This window comes from Ceratotherium simum, chromosome 26 (assembly GCF_057802395.1).
Source record: "Ceratotherium simum simum isolate JZ-2026a chromosome 26, ASM5780239v1, whole genome shotgun sequence".
NCBI lineage: Eukaryota > Metazoa > Chordata > Mammalia > Perissodactyla > Rhinocerotidae > Ceratotherium > Ceratotherium simum.
Genome location: NC_141925.1, coordinates 19,085,537 through 19,103,339, shown reverse-complemented (window position 1 = coordinate 19,103,339; position 17,803 = coordinate 19,085,537). Strand labels below are relative to the sequence as shown.

Genomic DNA, 17,803 nt, shown 5'->3' with positions numbered 1-17,803 from the left:
AATCCTTTGATAATCCTTTCCAGACTAGGAAGAAGGACTTGGCCACCCACTGCCAAAAAACTGGCCATGAAAACCCTATGAACAGCAGTGAAGCATATGTCTCATATAGCACAGGAAGATGAGAGGACGGCACAAAAAGACTGGGCAGGTTCCACTCTGCTGTACATGGGGTCACTAAGAGTTGGAATTGACTCGAAGGCACTAATATCAACAAATCCTTTGTTAGGGGGCTGTTCTGTGCATTGTAGAATGTTTAACAACCCATCAGATGCCAGCAGCTCTCCCGCACCCCCCCGTCATGACAACCCAAAATGTCCCAGACGTTGCCAAATGTCCCCTAGGAGCCAAAACTGCCATGCTTAGGCACACCTACGTGGACCTACTGAGAAAACGTCATTGTTCTGACTCGCCAGTAGTGTTTCCTAACTATCCCAGCTTAACGGTGGTCTAGGGAAAATTAAAAGATAGACTCACTGGCCTCCAAGAACTTATACTCCAGAGGGGAGAAAAGATCAGAAACCAAGAGAAACAAGTAATGGGATTAGGACTCTGGCCAGGACCTTCAGCTCCTTAAATGAGCAGTCGCCTTAACCTTAAAGGCAAGATGCTGACTAGAGAGAAAAATCAATGCAGGAGTTCCTGCAACCGTTTGGCAGTCCCCCTGGAGTGACCTCTCTCCAGACAACCGGCGTAAATGAAAAGCTGTAACGAGCTCACAGCACTGGTGGCCTGTCTGTAGGCTCCCGTGCACTTTCAAGCAGGTGAGCTCTTTGAATGCGTGCTCCTCAAAGACTACAGAGACAAAGGCACGCAGGCAAGAACAAAGTAGTATGCGTGTTAAATGTTCACACTGGAAGGACTGTGCACCAGCTCTGCTGTAGGCCTGGAGACCCAGCGCCTGAAATTAGCATCTTCCACAATGTCATCTTAGCAACTTCCTTTAAAGCTCAGTCGAATTTTATTCAATATAAATAAGTAAGGAAATCTTTTAAATAACAAACTCTAATCAAATAAGAGTTGTGCCATGCAGTCATCTGCTGATGCCAAGTACAAACATGTGGTAACTAAACATAACATCTTCTAAAAACTACAGTAAATAGCAATGTTCTCCCTACTCGTAACAAGACTGTAAAGATACTAATTGGCCAAATAATAAACAGCCAAATCAGATAGACACGAGTTCTGAATGTGTATTTGACCGTATTAGCTAATCAAAATAATGAAGTATTAGGTCATGTCTTAAAGATTTCATTAAGCCTATGAACACCTCCTAATCTTTACATAATGTTGGTTGATGAATCATTCCTTTAAAGTAGAAATGCAATTTTCCTATAAAATTATATTTGCTTATCAGACTGAGGGACACAGTTAAAAGTTTTTCTGAAATTATTTTTTGGAGTTCCCCAACTAGTCAAACATGTGCTATATGTAACAGTCTTGTCTTCCAAAATACAAAGGATTTGAGCGCATTGGTAGAATGAGAAAGTTATTTTAAAAAACCCACTTCTGGATTTTAGGTAATGTGGTATAATAAAAAATAAATATTTGGTCTTTATTCCGGGTTCCTGGCAAGAGACTCCTAAAACCTTCGCGGAATCTCCAGAGTGATAAGAGTATTTTTTGTAAGCTAATAAATGAGGGAGGTGGGGGGGGAGTTAGAACTTTTCATCCCCATCCCCCCAACCTCCGGGGAGGGGAGAGGGGCTAGAGATTGAATTCAGTCACCAACGGCCAATGATTTAATCCATCATACCTACCTAATGAAGCCCCCATAAAACCCTTAACAGACAGGGTTCTGGGAGCCTGCAAGTTCCTGAACATACTGGTGGGCTGGGAGGGCGGCTCACCTAAGAGGGCACGGAAGCTCTATGCAAACCCCAGCTCACATTCCTTGCCCTCGAATCTCTTCCATTTGGCTGTTCCTGAGTTGTATCCTTGTAAGTAAAGTGTTTTCCTGAGTTCTAGATAATTTCTAGCAAATTATCTAACCTGAGGGGGGGTTGTGGGAACCCCAGAATTTGCAACCAAGTCAAACAGAAGCATAGGTAGTCTGTGGACTGCAACTTGTGGCTGGTGTCTGAAGTGAGGGCAGGCTTGGGGGCGCTGAGCCCTTAAACCTGTGGACTGATCCTAACTGCGGGTAGTTAATGTCAGAACAGAACCAAAATGTAGGATACTCAGTTGGTGTCAGAGAACTGGAGAATCAGTTGGTGTCAGAAAAAACACACCATAGATAAGAAATGGTTTTTTGTTCCAATGTTAAACTTGACAAAAAGCATGCACAAACTGGATGAAGGCCGGCACTTCAAGCAGCCGTCCCATCCTTGACTAACTCACAAACGGCCAGAACTTCAGCTGGTATTTTGCAGACAGCTCCGTAACTTGAATGTCTACACAGAGGTCCCCTGGAGTGGGCGCACTTCCCCATGAAGTAGACGGCCTATCTTCACAGCCCTTCAGACAACACAGCTCTCTAGGAGGGACACCATGAAGCAACAGAAAAAGCCTGGGCCTTCAAACTAGAAAGAAGTGGGTTCAAAATCCAACTCTGCCATCTATTAACTGTACTTCTGAGCAAGTTTCATCTCTCTTAGCCTCAATCTTCTGTCTGTAAAATGGCGATGTACCACCTACCTCCCGGAGTTGTTATGAGGATTAGAGCGAATAATATATTTAAGTGCCTGGCATATAACAGAAGCCCAATAACTGCGGATTTCCTTCCCTTTCCTGTCCAAGGTCCACAAAAGCGGGTCAGAGGAGAACCGAAGTTCAAGGAGATCCCTAAAAACCACACTGTGGGTCTGGGCACAAGGCCATCCTCAAAGAAATGAGTAACCAAAGACCTGAGGCCTTCAGTGCCACTAAAAACAATGGGAAAGGCTCCACGGATCGGGGTCCAGGAACACAGAACCTTTCCTACTACAGAGGTGGTCAGATCAAGCCCGGCAACACTGACCTTGACAGCTAAGGATTCAAAAATCATGCTTTAAGTTTCTGCAATGCAATCCAGTCAGTCCAGACATTTCATCATCGACACCTTCTTTGCATCAAAGCACAGCACAGGAATAAATAGTCAAACCATTCATTACTGTTTCTACTAATGATACAAACCTAAACCAACAATCTCCTCATGTGAGATTTCAACATGTAGAGTGACAAAGCACCCTCATGTACATGCAGGGAAATAATTTACAGATTTGATTAAGTTGCTTCAGCTTTGATTTAACAAATAAATTACTGGCAATCTTCATTTCAAATATTCACTCACTGTTAGTATTTTATAATCCTCAGATTTTAATAAAGCTTCAGAGGGTGTAAACAGCAGTCTTTTACTGCAAGTTACCAGGGTCCCCTAGGTCACCTTCAAAGTGGAACACACAGGCCTTTGGTAAATCCAGCAGAAGAGAGAGATCCTAGTGTTCCACGAAATGGAAGCAAACATTTGTTTAGGGTTTCAACACAAGTTATAAGCAAAGAAAGAAACCCTTTCCAAAATTTCTTTGGTATTCGGCTGCAAAGTCTTCCAGACTCTGGAAGGCAGTTCAGAGGAGGACACGGATGCATCAGTGTCTGGCTGGCTGGCTGGCTGACTGCCTTGAGCATTGTTAACTCATGCCTGACTTCTGTCCACTCCACAAGGTAAATGGGGACTTAAGGGAGAAGGGATAGAAATCTACCCTTTAGCACAACCTTTGACCTCTGGCTGTGATATCCAAGTATTTTTTCATTTGGAAAAAAATCCCAAATCATTTCAGTCCTATCTTGAATCATGATCACTTGTGGCATAGCACAGTTCTGAGCTTACATAAGAAGGTGAAAAAATAAAATAAGTCAGATATACACATACTTGCAATTTTAAGTTACACCTTAATAATTCCAGATATTGAACGTTATCTGTGCTTTTAAAAAACCTTGCAGCATGTCACCTGGAGAAATTGTCCTGGCTTGGTTCCAGGGAGTTCTATAATTCTTTTTTCACTCCATCCATTGAGAAGCTGCTGAATGACTTTGTTACCAAGAACCTAGTTGGTGGGGCCTAAGAGTCCTTTCAAGTTTCAACAGCTCTAAAATAGCTGTATGAACTTTAAGTCCAAGGTGCAACTGAAAAGACTAGATTCAAAGTTTCTTCTGTTGTTATTTTCAAGTTCTGAGGCTGCCAATATTGAAAAGTGACATATCTAGTTTCTTGCTGCCTGGCTCTATTTCTTCCCAATGAGTCAAACTACCCACCTGGCAACCTGTGATTAGAATGTGCTGCTGATTAAGGAAGCTGGAAAATTTCTCTTGGGAAAACTCTTTTCTGTAAAGAACAGATAGTAAATATTTCAGGCTTGTGGGTCATACAGTCCCAATTACTCAACTCTGCCACTGTAGGCCGGATGAATGTGGTGGCTCTATTCCAACAAAACTTAATTTGTGGACACTCAGATACGAATTTCATGTAAGAAATTTCCACACGTTACAAAAAATTTTTTGCAACCATTTAAAAATGCAAAACCATTCTTACTTCACAGGCTGTACCAAAGTCAGTGAGCCCAGTCTCGCCTGCAAGCCATATTCCTGCTCCAAGCAAAGTCCTCACTTCTTGCTTGCCCAAAGTGAAACAACCCCAGTTCTGAAGCCAGCACTCAAAACCAAGTTATTAAAATGGTGCCGCTACTATAGTTTTAGAGCTGCTTTAGCTCAAAGGAGGCTTGCAGCTTCAGGCTACAGTGACTCAACAGCAATTTTTAATGAATAAACATTGCCCAAGATCTCTCTTTTAACTATAGAATCCTCCACCATAATTTCTTTAAAAAAATAACCATAAGGAATACTTGGGCTGAGTACAGTTCAGTCAAATCCATAAACCTACTTTTATGCAACTCCAAAAGAACCAAATGTGGCTGGCTATGGAACCGGCAAACCCAAATGAACACCAGAGGACCTTGTATAGAACTAGTGATTTGAAGGAGGAAAAGCCATCAGAGTTAAGTTACTTCACAAGCAAAACAAAGTTTATAAAGCAAATCCAGGATCTTGGAATATAAAGCAGATAAATCATCAACTTGGCCACGCTGCAGAGGACAGTCTCCTATTCCACTTTATCTCACTGGGGTTCCTATACACACTTTTCTTTTGTTCATTTAAATCTTTATTCATGGATAATATCTTCATAATGTGAATGGATCATCCCCAAATAACGTCTGAATTGATTATTCTAAAGAAAAGAGCCAATCTCCCCCTAAATATTCAGAAAGCACCGGATTAGTCTTCATCTTGGAGAAATTAGCTGCCAAATTGTTAGTGCAACTGGTTAAAATGCACGCGCACACACACACACACGAGTATCTCAGAAGCATAAGGACGTAAGTGAGATATCAGAAACCAGTATTAATTTTCCTTAGAACTTGCTTTAAAAAGGTACACAATTAGAAAGTATCCTGTTCGGAGATATTCTGAAGCTATGTCTACAGCTATAATTCTAGCTAAGCTCCATAAAAATCAAATTGTTTAAACAGTTTTTCAATTTTTAAAATACGTCCAATTCTTTTTTGAGCACTGAAAACATCTCAAGTGTGCTGAGGAGAGGCAATCACGACAAGTGTTATGATAAATACCTAGAGCTACGACTCAACCATAATTCCACATCAATGGAAATAAGCCTCCTTTTTATCCTATCCAGAATCTTATTACTACCAACTGTTGAAAATTACATTTCTAATTCATTGTTTTACACCATTATCCACATTCCATCTGGATATGTGACATTTTGGTGACTGTACATTATCACTATGGTACTTTAGAGTTGTTTCTCTAAGAATGACTAGTGTAAGGAAGCAATCCATAGCAAAAAATGTGGTTTTACAACTTAAGATCACCTATTAACTTCATGCCTAACAATATCATAGGAGTGATTACCTAATAAATTGCAATAGCTGTAGGATTACAAAAAATTTTACGGAAATTTATGATTTCCTTTAATAATAGAAAAAGGGCCACTATTATTCTTTGCTAAATGACAACTAAATGCTACTTTTCTGAATGAACTGCTTTTTCAATTTTCATTAAAACACACGAAATCAACCCGAGTGTAAACTCTCTGGACACCTGGCATAATAAGTAACATAGGAAAATGAGAAATCTATGAAAATGATGAGACGCAAGACAGAAAATAATTAGTTACTGCTCTCTGGAAAGGCAAAATGTACTATATAAATGCTAGCTATTATGAGCCAACACTCTGGCACAGTTCAAAAACCTCTTTTCAATGAATGTAACGTTAACCGCAAACTACATTATGGCCAAATATGAAATGTCTCACTCAATTCTACAGCTGACCTGCACACACTTCCTTAAGTGGCACAAAACTAAGCTAATGAAAAGATTACCTCGCCGCTCACATCACATTGTTCATGATTCACATCTACAACTCTTAAAAGAATTCAGTCCCGCCCAGATCTGTTTTAAACACCCTTCCCTCCCGTAAAAGCTTGCACCATCTTCCTTCTTATATCTTCCTGGTCAGGTACCAACATGGGAATTTAAAGGAGATCTCTCCTCGATAGGAGGGGAAGGTTCGGTAGGATGCGCGTGAGGACCTGTCAAACACACACAAGCGCTTAGGGACAATGTCACCCGAATAAGCCTGGCGAGTTAAACGCCTCACGATGCTCGGTTCCATTTCTTTCCGGCCCTTTGTATGTGCGTAGATTCAGCTAGACAAAAAGAGGGCCGGGTTTTCACCTTGATCCTCGGGGGTGAGGAGGGCTGTCGGGGTAACGGGTCTGGTCTGGTCCTTTAAAGCCCCGCAGGCGCCCGTGCCACGCGCCGGCCGCCACTTGCTCGGTCCTGCCGCGGGAGCGGGCGCCCGCGGTCACCGCCCGGCGCCGGGAACAATGCGGGCTCCGGGCGCCCAGCTGGGCCGGGAGGGGACGGGGAGCCGCGCTCCGCCCGCGCCGCCGAACAAAAGGAGCCGCGGGGAAACTTTCCGAGCGGCCGGGGCCCGCGGACGCCCTGGCCGCGCCGCCCCGCACAATAGCCGGCCGCGCGCGGGAAGCGCCGCCGCCCCCGCCGGGCCGGGCCGGCCGGTACCTGGTGGTTCTCCTTCCTGCCGCCCGCGGCCGCCGCCGGCCCGCCCGGGCCGCTCGTCATGTTCCCGTGCAGGGAGCGGGTGAGCGGGCTGCGCAGCGTCCACATCCTCCGCGCCAGCCACACGGACGCCAGGCTCAGGCACAGCCAGCCCGCCAACAGTCTCATCGGGCGCCGCGGCCGCTCGCGCCGATCACCGCCGGCGCCGCGGCGAAGAGCAGGAGGCGCCGCCGCCTCCGGCCGCCGCCGCCGCCGCCCGGGCTCGAGCCATCGCGCCCGACTTGCCCATCCAGCCCTGCAGGGCCGAGGGGGGGCGGGGAGGAGCGGGCGGCGCACGGCCTTCCCGCCTCCCCCTTCCTGTCCGCCCGCGGAACGCCGCCGCCGCCGGCGCCTGTTTCCAGCCGGAGCACGCACGAGCGGCCGGGAGGCGGGACAAGGGGGTCGCGCGTCCCCGCTCCCTCTGGGCCGCGGCTCCACGTAATGGCGGAGATTTAATTTTTTTAGGCCAGGGGAGAGCACTTCCGGAGGCGGAAATTGAAGCCTCCCGGGCCCTCCGGGGTGGTGCCCGCAGGACTTGTGGTCTTTCCTCGTCTTAGTCTCTGCTTCCGGGCCCCTCGTCCCGCCCCCGCGGGATGTCCGCTTGGCTGTGCAGAGGGACGGGGGTGACGAGGGGACTCGCATCCATTTCGGACGTCCAGACACCTCAGGCCGAGTTCCTGCCACAGACGGACGCTGGCAGTTCTTACTGTTACCGGCTCAGCTGCGTAACCTCCTTGTTACCATTTAGAGCCGACGAGGCAGACCCCCACCCCAAAGGCCCCCAGCCCGCCTCGCGGGCGCTGCAAAGCAGACGGGAATCTCCGGGAAGCGGTACCGCCTCCCCTCCCCACCTCCCCGCCCCGCTTCCCAAGCCTGGCAAGTTGCTGGCGGCATGTTTCTGGGAGACATCGGCGAAAGCTCTGCCTTTGTTGAGCTGGGCCGCTTGCAAGTAATGTTTTGATGTATTGATGACCCTGTTTCCAAGAATGAAGACCCCGAATTAGAGTCCCTGCTTGCTTGTTTCCTTGACCTAACAGACCGAAGCTGGACCCAACAGCCTCCAAGCGAACTAAGCTCTGGGAGCAGTATTTACCCGGATGTTTCTTTGATCATTTATAGCACAGGGAGACCTAGCAACGTTTCAAAACTGAAGGGTTACACCGTGTTCCTGTCTGAGGTTCTTCCTGCTGCTACCCAAGCTACAACTGAGTAACATACCGTATTTCATGGGTCCTCTAGCTTTAACACCTTGCTAGGTTTGTTGAGAAAATGCTTTTAACTGCACTAGAAGTAATGTGAATGCATTTTATTTTAGTTCAAAAGAAATAAACCTTTGTGATAACTCCAATATTGCACTTCAGAGATTGTCACTTACGAAATATTAGTGTGGTGATCTGCTGATGAGGAACAAAACTGTTCCTTACCCACAAACATTTTTTTAGCTTCTGAGAATCTCAGCCTGGCACCTTTCGCTGACAGGGACATCTTGTTGCCTAATGTGACATAGGTTATTAACAAAACAAAACACAAAAGGTGGGGTGGGGAAGAGGAGAGGGTACTTTGTGTTCTTTCTTTCTAGTGTACTCCCTGTCTGCTTCCAGCCAAAACTCCAAAGAGCCTGCCTCTTACTAAATCCAGTTCAGACCTCTACTGGTCCTGGCCCAATCATGAAAAAGAAACTAGAGTAGCAAGTCCAAGTCAGTCAGTTTGTTTACCATGTCACCTTCTCCTCCTTTGTCTCTTGGGATCAGCGTCACAGATAAAACAGCTCTGTGCGAAAGAAGCCTTCATTTTAGAGGGGGTGAGGTGGGGTGGGGAAGGGGGTGAAAGCCACAAGAGTATATAAAATGACATATTTCATTTCTGACAACAAAGGAGACAAAAAGGTATGCCCTCCAGCTGTAAATAAAGTAAGCCTGATGAGCTGCAGCTCAGAGACTGCAAAATGTGTCAGATGAACAAGATGCAACTAGATGGCTGCCGTAGTCTGAAGGATTTGGGGTCAGTTGACTGCCATGAAGCCTAGCATCTCAAAGGAGCAGATTTTCGCTTTAGACCTGAGCAGCTGGCCGGGAAAAATAAACCACTCACCCATTTTAAATACTCTATAATAATCACAAAATACTCACATACATGTTATTTACACTTAGCAAGCACAAGAAGAAACCAAAGCACAGCGTGATCAAATGATTTGCCTAAAAGTAGCAGAGCAAATGCAAGAGCAGACCTTTTCATAGAACCTGGTGTCCCAGCTCGTGGTCTTTCGATCCATCTAAGATGCCTCGCTGTCTCTCTCTTCTCAGAGAGCCTCTTGAATTACAAATGAGGAGGAAGGAAAACAGCAAGAGCAAATATACTAAGCAGAAGTTCAGATTGCCCTCGGGGACTGCCTCCTTCCTTCACTGACTAGAATGTCACTACTGTATATTAAAACCTCAGTTATCCATAATGGAGAGGGGAAGAGGCACAGATAGCACAAAAAGCCAAATATAAGCCAATATCCTTTCTAACGTGGCTTTGAAGTGCAGTCAGTGGTATTCAAGAGACACATAAATGACACCCTCTGTGCTGAGCTCTGCTCACTGCCCTCCTGACCCGGAGCTCAGGTGACTAGCTTGGGTCGCAGCTCTGTGCACAGGCCCGAAATCCCAACTGGATCACCTTCCTATCTAGAATTCCAGGAAAAGGTGCTTTTTGTTGTATGTAATTGTTCTTATCAGCTACAAATTATGGCATTTTCATGTTCTCTTTTCAATTACAAAGTATAATGTAAAGAGAATCGTAGGGAGAGAGACTTGGATCTGAGAGGGCATAAAATGTGCCGGTCACTGTTGGTCATTGTTATCTCCTTGAAGAGATAATAGTCTAAAAAGAACTCATACAATCAATCACACGTTTTCATGGACTTAGATTTTTTTATGCTTCTTAACATTTTGTAGTGTCAGAGAAATGGTGCAAGTTTTCCCCAATATATTCAGTAGATGTGCCCTGTGGTTATTAAGCAGTGAGCACCTCTAAAAAATAAAATTAGTAAATGTATTCAACAATTTTTTAAAATGAGTAAACGTAGGGGATTTTTATGTGAACGTGGTTGATATAATTTCAGTCATGTGCAATGACATCACTATGGTCTCTGATAAATTCTAAGCTGAGGTGAAACTACAAACAGGTTAAAAATCATTGGCAAGGCCCTGTGGCTTAGCGGTTAAGTGCGCGTGCTCTGCTGCTGGCGGCCCGGGTTCGGATCCCGGGCACGCACCGATGCACCGCTTCTCTGGCCATGCTGAGGCCATGTCCCACATACAGCAACTAGAAGGATGTGCAGCTATGACATACAACTATCTACTGGGGCTTTGGGCGGGGGGAAACAAAACATTGGCAAGATAAAGTAGCAAAACTGAACGAGGAGTCAGAAAACCTATAGAAGCAAGTACAAATGACACAGTGTACTCTATTGGATATCTCCCAATGCCGCTCATTAGCATAGTGGTTGATCCTCTGTGCTCTTGAGACAGACTACCTGGGTCTGAAGCCTGGCTCTATGCTTCTTGGTTATGCAATTTGAGGCAAATAACTTAACCTCTATAGGTCTCAGTCTCCTCATCTGTAAAATGGGAATAATAATAGTGGTTACCTATCTCATGGGGTGTAGTGAGGTTTAAATTACATATCCCAAATATAAAGGGCTTAGTGTAGTGCCTCAGCACATAGTAAGCTCTCAAAAAAATTAATTTGCTCTTGTTTTCACTATAACTTGCATAAATCGACCTCTTCTGAGCCTCCCTTTCTTTTATCTATTCTGAGGGCCATGATCCTGAGCTGCCTACTTCACAACACATGTATGACAATCAGATGGTCTGAAAGTTTCAACCAAGGTTATCATAATAATGATGCTCAGTCCTAATATGACTATGGTCTCTGCGAAGCTACTCTCCATAAAACCTTCCCTTCGAGCCCCTGATGGGAGCTCCTCCTCATAATGTGTCTATTCCCAGACCCCTTTCTGAGACTCTGAACTAACTAGGGGAGTGAGGATGGAAGTGGGGGAAAGGAATATAAAACACAAACTATAAAACATTCACACCTCAAATCACAAAATCAGGCAGCAAACTCAAGTCATCTACTTGTCAGGGATGCCTGTCTTAGTAGGAAAGCCTTTCCCCCTCTGACATATAGAACTCTTCCCTGCTGGCTCATTGTACGCCTCTGTGCCATTTCACCTGCTTAGAACCATCCAAACCTTCCTTTCCATGGCAATCTCATACCTGTTTCAGTTTATGTCAGAGTAACATCAGAAAGACAAAGAAATACCACTTTCACATAGTCAATAAATATTTATTGAGTACAAGCAATACTCCAGGTACTGGACTAAATGGAATAGAAAACAAAATAAACACAATGCCTCCCCCTCTTACAGCTTACTCTCTAGTAGGGAGGCCAGTCCAAGTAATCACAAAATGAATATATAATTACAAACTGCTGAGTGCTAGACAAGAATTGTGTATTGTTCGGAGAACTTATAACAGAGAGACTTGACTTATCTGGGGTGACTGGGGGGAGTGTGCAGGGAAAGCTGCCCTGAGGAAGTGTGGCTTTGTGGCCCTCATTTTGACATCTCCTTGCTAAGCTTGAGAGCGTCCGAGTTGCCCAAGTTCCTCTGGACTACAGGGGCACCCAGGAACTGTGAGCAAAGAAATGGGCTACCCCTCAGAGCCTTCTGGGACGTGAAGACTCATGTTGGGCCACCTATGTACTTATGTCGTGCATATACGCAACTGCTCCTAGGATCCTTAAAAGGAATTTGCACAGTAATAGTTTAAGCCACTTAAAGGACTATATGTATTTTTAAAATACATATATTTCAACTCAGCAAGGTCCTTCTACTAGCAGGTCTGAGTCAGAGCTCTGATAAAAGAGAGAAGGCTGTTGTTTGCATTCACTTTCTGGGGCACTTTCAAAGGTTCAAAGATCTTTCATCTTGTTTTAAGTATATTTTCAAAACATCCCTATCCTTGGCCTCTTCAATTGCTGTCTCCTTCATGTATGTGGCTTTGGTCTTATGAATGGTTGCTTCCTCTCCACCCAACACACCATGTAACTTCATGCCACTGTGTTTTCATTGCTTATTTTGAAACCATAAAGCCTTCTTATTTTGTGACTATAAAACATTCAAACTTATGGTTTATATGAAAAAATTGCATGGTACAATGAGAAAGCTTTTAAAACTTAAAATCTAAATATTTCCTAGTAGACAAAATATGTATGTATGTACATAAACATGAGTGATCTTAAAGAGTTTGTGTAACATACCACAGAACCGCATCTCTGCTGGCATGAAAGAGGACCACTGTTTTATTTTTGCACAACCACAAACTGGTCTGAAAATGAGGAAAAATGCGTTTATGAAAGAGGATTCTTGAGCAATCAACCAACCTGAAAAATCAGACAAAACTATCTTCCTTCTCTTGTGAAAACTGTGATTGATTTTTTTAATAGCCACAACTAATGTGAGCTGTTTTACAACTTAGCCTAGGATCGTCCTTAAACTTATTGTGTGCACAAATCATTAAATCCAGAGGAAAGGCATTTGGTTATTAGACAACCAAAACCTCAGCATTGTGAGAGCCCTACAGTTTTTCTTTGATCACAGTTTCCCCTTACCAAGTATCCTTTGTTCCATACAGTTTTCTAAAATTGACAGTCGACACTGAAAGCAGCTATTAAGCTATTCTACAATAGAAACTTTATTTCCAAGTTCATTAGCTTTCTATGCTCAAGTCTTTTGAAAAAAAAGTCTTAGATGTGACAGGGCTGGGTATTAGAGGGGCAGCTTTTCCTCCAGCAAGAAGACTCTTTTCTTCAGCCAGCAGAATTCGGATTCCACCTTCCTCCCCTCTCACAGCAGCCCTGGGGGTGAGGGTGGGAATGGGGGAAGAAGCTTTGCTGAGGAACCTCACTAAAGTGTAGTTTGGTATTTGTGAATACAGAACAGGCTATTTTCCCTCCAGGAAAAGTCAATTTTATAACCAAAACTATAAATGACATTGGAGCCAAATTTGCAGCTTTTCAAACAGACATCTCACAATTTTAAACAAATTGCTTTAGTTCCTTATATGCACTTTGCTTTCATAAGGAGACATGTTTACAGATAATTTTCACCACATCTACAATGCTCATCATGATTATTCAATGGAATAAGTCTTCAGGAAAAAAAATCTAAGTTACTTCTGTAGGATTTGATAGTACAATGGATTCATTTTTAGAATCTCCAACACCCTGTTTGATTCATGGAATGGAATTTCTCCATTATTGTACTGTAAATAGCAGTATATTCAAGGACGGTATTTCCATCTTGACACATAGTAAATCACATCATATTTGAGGACATCTAACATTTATTAGCTCTTTTACCCCATTTAGAACTTATATCTGTTTGGACACAAGTATCAGGAATACATTTTATTTTTCACGTATATGTTTAAGGATGTTTCAAGCAAAAAATTTTGAGTCAGGTCTGTCTGACATAGTAGGCGGTACATGGAGTCAGTCACAAAATTGCCCTGAAAAAAATTCTGGTAATAAGGAAATTTATAAAATTGCTGTCTGAGAATCACACTTTTTAAAAGCATGCATATAATAGATCAGAGTAAAGAGATGCAAAGTCACCTTTAAAAAACGTAGGTCCCCAAGCCAAGACTTGACTGCCAATTGAGTGAAGGAAGGTCATAACATATTTATAAAAATAACAGTTCATTGTGTGGAGGGGGGGGAGTTGGGTCAGTTTTGAAAACCTAGGAAATGGAAAGGCAAGCTGATTTGGTAGCAGATCTCCATCACCAGCCCTGGAGACAGTACCCTGGTCTGCCCTGCTCAGTGCATCAGGTGTCTCTCTGTGTGGATGGAGATGGGTGCCTCCATCTTACCAAGGCTCCATGACAACATCCATTAACATCATCCTAAATCATCGTGTTCCTCAGTCCATGCTCACCACATCCCTTATAGAGGGTGAGAATGTGCTGATGGGGGAACACAGCACCTGGCTCATTGATAGTTAAGTTTCTCAGTATAAATTAGTAAATAGGTTTTTTTTTTTTTTTTTTTTTTTGCCTTGTTCTGTGAGTTTGGTCCATGCTAATGTGCCTGTGAGAGATGATTCCATTCTCAATGTACCCACATGTCAAGTTTCTACACTAATAAAACCTCAGACAATGATGATTTACCCACATCATGCTCCTTATGGGAACTGAAGATGACCAGCCAGCCTTCCTTCACCGAACAGACATCAAACCTCACTTGCTGGAAAGGACAATGGATAGGAATGAGAGCTTTCCCGGATTCTTCAAGTATGCCTGTGGTTCTCTCTTAAAGTCTGTTTTGACCCACACACTCCTAGTTCCTGATCCCCATGTTAATTTATCCAGCTCTCATCTTTATCATCAAAAACAGGGGGAATATTTACACCAGGAGGCAGAAAACTCAAATTCTAGTTATATCCCTGACATTTTCCATGTGACCTTGGAATATCATATAACCTCAACTATTTTGTTCGTAAAAATGGTAATTAATAAAGGCCACCTGTACATAAAGTTATGGACCTGGATCAGAGACTCGTAAAGTCTCTTCCAGTTACAAAATCTGTTCCTTCACCTTCTTACTTTCTTTCGTGAATTATGAATTCTGTGGATTTTTTTCCAAAAAGCTAATATAAATATATCTGTACTTACATAGTACACAAGAGAAGTGGTATAATTTTCTGCATTTTTCCACACACTTTATAAACAAATCTCACAAATTCAGAGTTCCATAACATTCCATAAAATAGGAAATAATTCACTATAAATGCTACATACCTGTGACAAAGTTTCTAAGTGGAGACATCTTTTGTTGTTAGAGTTGTGTGCTTGACAAATTGTCAGCTCCTTATGACTTGAAACCAAAATCCTTGCATTTCTTCTCCTCCATATTCTTCACCCTCTCCCTTATCCCCACCTGCTGTTTCATAGTATGAGGCTTGCCCAGTCCCCTGGGAGGAAGAGTACTTGAGAAACGAAAATAGATGTATTTCTACTCCATGAAATTCTAGATCTGGGCTACAGCCTCACTCTTTATGAAAAAGAGCCCCTACAGCAGCATTGCAAGAGCACCACACGTGCCACTAACGACGACGACGCCAGACGTCGTGCAAAGAGTCCTACATGTGTTACCTCTTTTAATTCTCATTGCAATCTAATGAGGTTGATACTATTATTATCACCTTTTTTTTTTTTTTTTTTACAGAAGAAGAATCTAAGGCAAGAAAGCTTCCATTGCACAGCAAATGAGTGGTTGAGGCAGGATTTTAAAGTAAACAGTCTGAATTCAGAACCCACATTCTTCACACGCTGCTCTACTGCCTCCTAGTGTTCATGAACAGTCCTCAGAGCACAAGCATCAGAATCCCCAGGGTTCTAGCAATTTCCTGGGCCATCCAGGTGTATTGATTCAGAATCTTACTGTAAATGCAGAGTTTTCAACATGACTCACAAGAGAGAAGTGGTCCTTAGCAGAAGCAATATGCACTTTAAAGTGTTTAAAGGTCATGAAATTATTTTTTTAATGAGGTAATTATTTTTAAAGTGTTGAGATAATCTAAAAGAAGAAAAAAACATTGCTAGATAGCAAGTCAAATGGCATTTGTGCAATGACTTCAGGACAACTTTACAAAAATAAAATAAAAACAATTTCTATGATCTGTAAAATTTTTTAAGTCAGGTAATTTACCCTCTGTAGTGTACAATTTATGAGTTTTGACAAATGCATACAATTGTGTAATCAACACCACAATCAAAATACAGACTGTTTCTATTACCTAAAAAAATTCCCTGTGTCCCTCTGTAGTCAAGAACTCGCCCCACCTTCAGGCTCTGGCAACCACTAATGTGTTTGCTGCCCCAATAGTTTTGCCTTTTCCAGAATATAAATATAAATAAAACTATCTTTTGAGTGTGGCTTCTTTCACTTAGCATAATGCATTTGCCATTCATTCATGTTGTGTGTATCAGTAGATCAGTCTTTTTTTTTTTTGCTGAGGAAGATTTGCCCTGAGCTAACATCTGTTGCCAATCTTCCTCTTTTTGTATGTAAGCCATCGCCACAGCATGGCCACTGACAGACGAATGGTATAGGTCTGCGCCCAGGAACCGAACCCCGGGCTGCTGAAGCGGAGCACATGGAACTTAACCACTAGGCCACGAGGGCTGGCCCTAGATCAGTCTTTTTTATTGATGTGCAGCATACCATGGTGTAGATGTACCACAATTTGTTTACCTATTAATCAGCTGAAGGACATTTGAGTTGTTTCTAGTTTTTTGGTGATTATGAATACAGCTGCCATAAACCATTGTGTACGTGTTTTGTGTGAATGTAAGTTTTTGTTTCTCCTGGGCAAATAGCTAGCAGTGGGATTTCTGGATCATGTGTCAGGTGTATATTTAACTTTATAAGAAGCTGCCAAACTATTTTCCAAAGCAGCTGTACCATTTTAATTCTTACCAGGAATGTATGAGAGTTCTGGGTGCTCCACAACCTTGTCAGCATGTGGTATTGTCAGTTTTTATTCTAGCCATTCTAATAGTTCTGTAGTGGTATCTCACTATGGTTTTAATTTGCATTTTCCTAATGACCAGTAATGTTAAACAATTTTTCATGTACTTATTTTCCATCTGTATATATCTTCTTTGGTGGAATATCTGTTCAAATATTTGCCGATTTTTTATTGGGTTGTCATATTTTAATTGGTTGTGAGAGTTCTTTATATATTCTACATGCAAGTCCTTTATCAAATAGGAATTTTGCAAATATTTTCTCCCAGTATGTAGCTTACAATTTCATTTCCTTAACAATGTCTTTCAAAGATCAGAAGTTTTTAATTTTTTTCCAGATTTATTGAGGTATGATTGACAAATAAAAATTGTATATATTTAGGTTGTACAACATTATTTTTTAAAGGTGTACAACAGGATGATTTAATATACATATACATTGTGAAATAATTAGCATAATTAAATTAATTAACACATCCATCACCTCTCATAGTTACCTTTTTTTTTGGTGGTGAGAACACTTTTCAAGAGCTACTCTTTTAGCAAATTTCAAGCATAGAATACAGTATTGTTAACTATAGTCATCATGCTGTACATTAGATCCCCAGAACTTATTAGTCTTATAAATGGAAGTTTGTACTCTTTGACCAACATCTCCCCATTTTCCTCACCAACCCCCATCCCCTGGCAACTACTCTTCTGCTCTCTGGTTCTGTGAGTTTGACATTTTTAGATTCCACTTATAAGTGAGATCATATGGTATTTGTCTTTCTCTGTCTGGCTTATTTCACTTAGCATAACGCCCTCAAGGTCTATCCATGTTGTCACAAATGGCAGAATTTCCTTCTTTTTATGGCTGAATAATATTCCATTGTATATATGTACCACAACTTCTTTCTCCACTCATTGGCCAATGGATACTTAGGTTGTTTCCATGTCTTGGCTATTGTAAATAATGCTACTATGAACATGGGGGGGGCAGATATCTCTTCAACATAGTGTTTTCATTTCCTTCAGATGTATTCCCAGAAGTGGAATTGCTGGATCATTCAGTAGTTCTATTTTTAGTTTTTTTGAGGAATCTCCATACCATTTCCATAGTGGTTGTACCA

General features: G+C 42.5%; 1 protein-coding gene across 3 annotated transcripts in view; it reads right to left on the bottom strand.

Annotated features, from left to right (window-relative positions):
• METTL9 (methyltransferase 9, His-X-His N1(pi)-histidine) overlaps window positions 1–9,424 on the bottom strand; it is a 45,409-nt gene extending 35,985 nt beyond the window's left edge. The window contains exon 1 of one of the 3 annotated variants that reach the window (XM_014796982.2): window positions 9,338–9,424. In XM_014796982.2, the coding sequence (XP_014652468.1) occupies window positions 9,338–9,382 (45 nt within the window). In that variant the 5' untranslated portion in view covers window positions 9,383–9,424. Of the gene's footprint in view, window positions 1–7,074; window positions 7,338–9,337 lie in introns of those variants that run through there. The other 2 variants (XM_087417117.1, XM_087417116.1) reach the window with 2 other exon arrangements.
• Window positions 9,425–17,803: the final 8,379 nt, after the last annotated feature.